Genomic DNA, 8,707 nt, shown 5'->3' on the forward strand with positions numbered 1-8,707 from the left:
AATTAACTATAATATGCGCAAGACAAGAAGTATATATCAACAGTAAGAATTATCTTTACACTTTGAAGTATTAGTATTAGTATATACTCTCACTCTGTGAAGTCAAGGGAGGAGGGCGGAACAGGAAAGTACGTAAAGCAACTCTCATTCTGTTTTCTTATTTAAATCTCTCAAAGTTGGTCTATAAATAACTTATAGAGTAGTACAAATATATATATATATATATACACGCCATCTTTTGACAGACATTTTCCTAACCACTGAGGTGAAAGAGATGAAGAGTGTCTACATACTGCTAAATAATTCCTTGGTCTTTCTTTTTCTTGTGCTACTTCTCCAACAAGCAGAAGTTTCTGTATCATTATCATCATCATCATCATTGTCTGTGGTGGCAAAGCCCGGGTGCAAAGACAAATGTGGGAACTTAACCATTCCATATCCATTTGGGATAGGAAAAGATTGTTACTTTGATAAAGCATTTGAAATCAACTGCTTCGACGACAACACGAATCATTCATCAACATGGGTCGCCACTGATTACTCACCATTTCCTATACAAATCTTCAATATCGCAATGGACTCAATCAGGACTGACTCGTCTTTTCTTCCTGTTGTCTACGACAAATCTTCGGGGAAAAACATTAACGGCGATGAGCCCATTAGTGGATCAACTGGACAAGGACATTTTCATATGTCGTTGTCTAGAAATAAGTTTATAGTCATTGGTTGTGATATCTATGCTTATGTCAAAGATGCAGAGAGCGGAGAATTTGTAAGTGGTTGTGCTTCCTTTTGCAATACAAATAACTTTGCTGTTGCTGCTACTTCTTCTTGCACTGGAAATAATGGGTGTTGCCAGAGTGCCATTTCATGGATGCCTAAAAATGTGATAGTGTCAATACAAACAATGAACACCATGAAAGCGGCCTGGGCATTTAACAATTGCAGCTTTTGCTTGATGGGGTCCAGTGGTCATAATTCCAAGTACATAAGTGAAATATTAAGTAGCAATTCCAGCAACTGTGCAAAAGAGCTTGTTGGTTTTGGTGAAACTACGTTGGAGTGGGTGATGGGCAACATGAGTTGCGCGCAAGCTATGGGAAGCCGAGAATATGGATGTGGAAACAACAGTGATTGCGTCAATTCCAGCTATGGATACCGCTGCCGTTGCTCTAACGGTTATCAAGGCAACCCTTACCTCTCGAATGGATGTCAAGGTATATATATACGGACCTCCTAGCATTGGCCTAGCCACGCTACAAAAAAATTAGAAGTAGCTACGAACTTTGTCGCTAAATCGTTTTTAGCTTACATAATTTTTTGATAATCTGTCGCTAAATAGGATTAGCAACGGATTTTTCTGTTTAGCTACAGAATTTGTCCGCAACTCATTTCTATTTTTGTAGTTGTGCGAGGAATTCAACTGAACCTCTTGCACCCCACTGCATCCGCCCCTGCCTCGCTCCTAGATAACTTTGCTTTCTGTATTCAGCAATTTTTATAATTCTCATTACAAAAATCTATTCACCTTTTCTCCATTAATGGAATATATTGTAACAATATATATATTCTATTCTAACAAACTAATTTTTTTAATTCTATTTTTTTTGCAGATATTAATGAGTGTGCAAGTCCAAATGGGGGTCATTGTCCACATAATACTCGTTGTTTTAACACTCCTGGCAGTTTCTATTGTAAGCCAAATAATGGGAGACGCACGCTTGTTTTGCAGCTATGCTATGGTATTGTCTTCAATTTGCACCTCCACTTATTACTACTACTTGGATATATTTCTTTTTAATACTCCTTGTGATTTTTGCTTTTAATTTCCTTTGAGTTTTGCCTCTTCTTAAATTTCTATCCTGAATTACATTGTTACTTATTTTTTGGCAAACAGGAATTTCATCAGCTGTTATTTTGATAGTCCTGATAGCGGGTTGTTTGTTGCTATATCGACAAATTAAAAATAGGAAAGAGGTAAAAGCTAAACAAAAGTTTTTTAAAAGGAATGGTGGATTGCTAATGCAAAAGCAAATTTCTATGAATAAAGGAAGTGATAGCACTTTTTTACATATGAAACTCTTCCAAAAAGAGGAGTTGGAAAAAGCAACAGACAACTTCAACGAAAGTCGAATTCTTGGAAAGGGAGGGCTTGGTACTGTCTATAAAGGAATGCTATCAGATGGAAGGATCGTCGCCATCAAGAAATCTAATATAGTTGATGAAGATCAAGTTGGTCAGTTTGTAAATGAGATTTTCATTCTCTCTCAAATAAACCACAGACATATTGTCAAAGTATTAGGTTGTTGTTTAGAGACTCAAGTTCCGTTATTGGTCTATGAATACATATGCAATGGCACTCTATCGCGCCATCTTCATGGATCTAGCCCTATTCCTAGTGAATCAAGAACATCAACAATTACTCTCTCTTTGGAGCATCGCTTACGAATTGCTAGAGAAATAGCAGGTGCACTTTCTTACTTGCATTCTTGTGCTTCTAGTGCTATTTTCCACAGAGATATCAAATCAAGTAACATATTATTGGATGAAAATTATAGAGCTGTGGTTTCTGATTTTGGACTATCAAGATTGGTATCCATCGAAAAGACTCACTTAACAACACAAGTCGGAGGCACATTTGGCTACTTAGACCCTGAATACTTTCGATCTGGCCAACTTAACGATAAGAGTGATGTTTATGCATTTGGAGTGGTTCTTCTGGAGCTTCTTACAAGCCAAAGAGCTGTCTCTTCCGATGCATCTAGTAGTCAAGGCTTAGCAATGCATTTCAAATCAATGTTTAAACAAAGTCGTCTAACAGAAATGGTAGATCCTGAGATTGCAAGAGATGTTGAAGGTCAGGAGATAGTCCCCGTTGTGGCTACGCTTGCCAGAAGATGCTTGAAATCTAATGCAAGGAACAGACCAAATATGAAGGAGGTAGCAGCTGAACTTGAGGAACTTACAAAGACGAGATCATATGACATGCTACGTGCTGATAGTTTTGAAGAGAATATTTCTTTCAAAAGTGAAGGTTTATATAGTTATACATCTGATAGTCTAATAGAAGAAGATTAACAATAGTTGTCTTGTATTCAATAGTTTTCTTGTAGAATGAATGTAATCCGCCTCAATACATTATGATAACTTTCACATGATACTGCATTTGTTTGATCGATGTAAATCATAGAGTTGTTTGTCACTTCTTTTCTTTCTGTGCTCTTTAAAAACATCTTCAACCAATCAATTAAAATATTAATTCCTTACAATTAGGGTAAGTTTTCTGCACCAAAAAAAAAAAGGAAAAACAATTAGAAACAAGCTGGTCGTATGAGAACTGGCTGAAATGCCCAGCTAAAATCAGACTTAAGAAGGTTTTAGGTGATGCTCTCTTTGTCCTATCTAGAAGCTTAACTTTCCTCAGATTGAACAAAGTTTACTAAGACAATGCATACCTACATTATCCTTTTCGTTCCTTGTCAATGGTTAACACTCAAGAATCAATCTACTAAGGGGTGTTACCAGTGTAAAGCAATAGGTTCCTTTCATGGCATTCCTTTAATTACAGTTCCACAAGATCGAAAACCTTGTTTACATAGTATTTATGACGCTGTAAGATTTGATTCCGAGATCTTAAGGTTCTCAACTTATTTGATTAACATGTTTACAAATGATATATATTTTGCTTTATTGACTTGTATAAACAGTAAATACTAGGGGTGTGTTTAGTAATTTGGTTGTTTAAATATTTTGAAAAATATTTTCTTGGTAAACCCATCTTTCTCCGGTTAGAGGAAAATGACTTCCTCACTAAGAGGAGGAAAGTATATTTTTCAAAACTCTCTTTCAACCTTCTTCATCCCCACTGCTAGTGGCAGAAGGATAATTTTCGCCAAGGGGATTCATAAAATTTTAAAAAGTGGGAGAATTATTAGGCGTTTGTCCAGATTTTCTTACCATAATTGATTTTCCTATCTCATGAAGGAAAGGACAACATATTTACCATAATTGGCTTTTCTTTTCGTAGAGGGAAAATATAATTTTTCCATATTTGGCTAGTCCCTTTTCTTATAGGAAAATGTTTGAAGTTCTATAAATTGAAGATCTGTCCTTGTCATTCACCAGCATCCACAAATGTAGCCATATGGGATTTGAGAGTCGTGCTTAGGGGGAGAACTTTACGGGACAAGTGTTAGTGTGTCACTTGTGTTTGCCTCTTCGTGAGGTTGTTCTCTTGATATTTTGTACTCTCTTTCATATAGTGGATTGCTCATCTCCGTCGTGGATGTAGTTCAGTTGACCGAACCTCGTTAAATATTTGTGTCTCTTTTGGTATATTTCTCTTTTGTTGTTATCGTTACTCAAGATTTGCTTTGCTAGCTTTCGTATGACACCTGATTATTTTCGGTCCTAACAAGTAGTATTAGTGCGAGGTTAAAGACAAGTTCATCTTGGCGGGTTCAGTTCTAGTCGCAACATATTTGATGATAATCGTGATTTTCGTCTGAGAAATTTGATGGGTGTGCTACGCACGTTGAGACAAACTTTGCGGTGGAGATTTGGAGATGCGACCTGTTGAAGGCTATGTGAAGAAGGTGAATCAAGTTTATTTTATCAGAAAATTCAGGAAAAGTGGAGAATTGTTAGGTGTTTTTCAAGATTTTCTTACCATAATTGGTTTTTCTATCTCATGAAGGAAAGGACAACATATTTACCATAATTGGGTTTTTCTTTTCCTAGACGGAAAATATAACTGTCTACCAATTGAAAAAGAGCCTATATGGATTGAAACAAGCTCCAAGGCAATGGTATTTGAAGTTTGAATTTGTCATAGAAGAACAAGGGTACTAGAAAACTTCTTCAGACCACTGTGTATTCTTCCAGAAATTCTCTGATGATGATTTTATTATTTTATTGCTTTATGTGGATGACATGCTTATTGTTGGCAAGAATAAATCCAGAATTGTAGTCCTTAAGAAGCAGTTGAGCAAATCGTTTGCAATGAAGGACTTGGGGCTAGCAAAGAAAATCTTAGGCATTTATTTCTGTCCCAAAAGCAATACATTGAGAAGGTACTCAAGAGGTTCAGTATGACAGATGCAAAAGTGGTTAGTACTCCTCTTGCTAAATACTTCAAATTAAGTATTAGTCACAACACATCTACCGTTGAAGAGAAAAAGGAGATGTCTCGTATTCCTTACTCTTCTGCCATTGGTAGCTTGATGTATGCTATGGTTTGCGCTAGACCAGATATTGCACATGTTGTTGGTACTATTAGTAGATTCCTTTCTAATTCTGGAAAAGAACATTGGGATGCAGTAAAATGGATATTAAGGTATTTGAAAGGTACTGCAGATTTGAAGATATGCTTTGGCAATGACAAGCCTGAACATTTTTTTTACATAGACTCTGATTTAGTAGGAAATCTTGAAAATTCAAGATCTACTTCTGGTTATTTGATCACTTTTGCAGGGGGAGCTGTTTCTTGGCAATCTAGACTATAGAAGTGCATAGCTCTATCCACCACAGATGTCAAATATAGTGTTGTCACAGAAGGTGCCAAAGAACTATTATGGATGAAAGAGTTTATTAATGATCTTGACTTTGAGCAGCCAAGGTACATCTTATTTTGTGATAATCAGAGTGCTATCTGTCTTAGCAAGCACTCCACTTTTCATTCTAAGACCAAACATATAAATAGAAAGTATCATTGGATAAGAATGGTCGTGGAAGAGAAATTATTTGAGGTTGAGAAGATACACACTGATGAAAATCCTTCGGATATGCTGACAAAGGCGGTGGTTGCAGATAAACATGAATTTTGCAGAAAATTGGCAGGCATGAAGTCTGTCAATAGTTCCTCTACTAGAAGACACATTTGGCCCCTTGGCTAGAGGGAAAGTTTGTTGGGCACATACTCATGTTGTCCAGCCAAAGGCCCAATGGCCTAATACTATTCTCTTTTGGTTTCCATTCCTATCCGAAATTGGATTTGGTGTTGTATACGATGAATCCGAGGGCCCGATTTTCCCGTCATAGGGTCGTCTGGTGGTCATGCTCCTCGAAGCGCGAAGCCAAGGTCGAGACTCACCCTCGGGGGTCATCAAGTACCGGTCCTGAGGGCATCGCATTCCAACGGCTATAGCAGGCTGCAATAGGCAAGAGGGGAGTTCCCAAGGAACACGGCTTAATCTGACAAGGCTGACCTATCCGGGGCCTATTTCAAGATGTGATGTCCAGCCACCCTATCTCCACGCCTTTACAGCTAACACGTTTTGTACTATAATGGATTTCCCTCCTATATAAAGGGGATCCCCATCACTTTGTAGGGTTCTCGGCTGATATTGCTCCAACTATTCTCCATAACAACAACAACAACAACCCAGTGTAATCCGCCTTAGTGGGGTCTGAGGAGGGTAGTGTGTACGCAGATCTTACCCCTACCCTGGGGTAGGAAGGCTGTTTCCAAATAGACCATCGACATCCTTCCCTCCAAGAACTTCCCACCTTGCTCTTGGGGAAACTCAAACTCACAACCTCTCGGTTGGAAGTGGGGGTTGCTTACCATCAGATCAACCCCTCTTGTCTCCAATTATTCTCCACAAGATCAATAATATATCTCTCTCTCTCTCTTTCTTCTCTCTAACTTGCTCATTCTTACTAGCTCGAGGCCACTCTTAGGATTTTGTTAGTTTCATACTTGTCCTTCATTTTAATTGCTTGGTATATGCCATAAAGAGCCTTGATTAATCATACCTTAACTGTTATCCCATTCCCGACTACCCCCAGTAGCTCGAGATTGTGCCGGATATCCACCCCGAGGCCATTCATCGACCAGTCCGAGGATCGGGTTGCAAGCCCCTTGGTTTGATTACTGCCCCGCATTAGCTTGTATTTCTTCGTTAAACTCCATACTCTTAGCATCAACTGCTCTAAACAACTAACATAAAAATAAATCACGTATTTTTAGAATACAATTTTACAAATTAAACTGTTGTTACCATTTTCACGGCAAACAGTTTAGCGCCCACCGTGGGGATAAAAATAATAGTGATTATTTTCTTACTGGTTTCATTACAAAAACGCAAGTTCTCTTTCACACTTTTTCTTGTCCAAGATCTCTTAATTTCAAGTCGAAAATTCTGGCTCGGTAAACAGGGTTGAGAACGGCTACCTCGAAAATCACGGCGAAAACGGTGTGGATGTTCCAGCCGTTGGTGCGCCACCGCAGAACCCTGATAATGCACCTGGACTGATTCCAGCGGACGCGGGTTCGCAAAAAGCGCAGCAGGGCGACGAAACATCACACACCGACGGAAGTATACAGCATGGCGACCAACTGGAAGCCCAAAAGAGCCCAGCCCGGGAAGAACATGAAGTTAGTCTTCATGTCATTTTTGAAATGTTGCAGGCACAATAGTTGGCCATCGCTCAGTTACAAAGCCATCCGAAAACTCCCAGCTTAGCAGCCCAGAAATAGCTCCCTCCGCCGATCAAGTACCCAAGAGATCAAGCAATAACGGATCTGTAGCCGACCTTTCCATAGCAAAGATGCTTGGGGATCTCACCGAAAGGATCAAATCGGGTGATAAATTGATAGCAGCCAACGATAAGAAGGTCGAGACCTACAACTTTAGGGTCGACCAAATCCCGGGCTCGCCTTCGGTCTTGGAAGGTGCAGATTCGAGGAAGTTCGTACAATGGACGTTCTCCCAGGAAGCAGCCCCGGAACCCATTTAAAAGAAATTCAGAATGCCAAAAATCCCTAAATACAATGGGACCTCAGATCCCGACGAACACATCACTGCCTATGCGTGCGCGAAAAAAGGCAACGACCCAAAAGATGATGAGATCGAGTTCGTCTTATTGAAGAGGTTCGGGGAAACACACACGAAAAGGACCATGATGAGGCGTCATAACCTAGCGCCCAACCCCATAAACCCACTTACCATATCGGCAGATTCCTCCATAAAAGCACACACCGATACTATCGAAGCAACGACGAGAAAGCCCGACACATCCAGGGCCGAATAAAGGGAGAATGATATCCTATAGGAATTCGCACCCCACTCCCTGATGGAATGAACGGGATTACCCCCAGTCTCGAATGACTGGGCGATACAATCCTTCACTCAAAGCCTAAACAAATAAATCCCGATGATTTCAGGGTAGTTCAAACAAAACTTGATCGGGTACCTAGCCAAAATCTGGTCGGATGCCCGTACCCGGCATCAGTCACAAATCAAGGTCATGGATGACCATCCGGGAGCCTCTTCGGGCTCAGTATACCTAAGCAGACTCCTGGAAAAGAAACCAATGTCAAACAGAGGAAGGAACCGCCCGTGCACCGAAGATAGGAGGAATGCCCCGAGACGCAATCTACCTTGCAACAATCAGAGAATGGATCGAGGACAATATCCTCGAGGAATCATTAATAGAGCCAGATTCAACGAGGACGCATGGCCGGCAAGGGCACCTCGCCCATCGGAGTACAATTTCAACATCGCTATACCAAACATGGTGTTCACCATAAGCGAAACCAGGGAAGTCAAATGGCTTAGACCAATTCAACAAAATCCCTCTGAGGGGAAACACAGCTTGGTTTGTGAATTGTATAACGCGCATGACCACGGAACCAAAAATGGCCACCAGCTCAGGAGGAAAACAGTCGTGCAACTCAATAAAAATCACCACCGAAAACTATGGA

General features: G+C 40.0%; 1 protein-coding gene across 1 annotated transcript; it reads left to right on the forward strand.

Annotated features, from left to right (window-relative positions):
- Window positions 1–230: 230 nt before the first annotated feature.
- On the forward strand, window positions 231–3,215 carry LOC104240080 (wall-associated receptor kinase-like 6). The gene is made up of 3 exons (XM_009794863.2): window positions 231–1,217; window positions 1,614–1,742; window positions 1,898–3,215. Exons 1-3 carry the CDS (start codon window positions 275–277, stop codon window positions 3,076–3,078), a joined length of 2,253 nt encoding a protein of 750 aa, XP_009793165.1. The 5' UTR covers window positions 231–274; the 3' UTR covers window positions 3,079–3,215.
- The last annotated feature ends 5,492 nt before the right edge of the window (window positions 3,216–8,707 follow it).

This window comes from Nicotiana sylvestris, chromosome 11, assembly GCF_000393655.2.
Source record: "Nicotiana sylvestris chromosome 11, ASM39365v2, whole genome shotgun sequence".
NCBI classification, from domain to species: Eukaryota; Viridiplantae; Streptophyta; class Magnoliopsida; order Solanales; family Solanaceae; genus Nicotiana; species Nicotiana sylvestris.

Bases quoted from the DNA above. Each gene is read 5' to 3' on its own strand.
- LOC104240080 (XM_009794863.2), top strand. From the start codon at position 275: ATGAAGAGTGTCTACATACTGCTAAATAATTCCTTGGTCTTTCTTTTT. The intron at 1,218-1,613 runs GTATATATATAC...TTTTTTTTGCAG, and splicing joins CCTCTCGAATGGATGTCAAG to ATATTAATGAGTGTGCAAGT. The intron at 1,743-1,897 runs GTATTGTCTTCA...TTTGGCAAACAG, and splicing joins TGTTTTGCAGCTATGCTATG to GAATTTCATCAGCTGTTATT.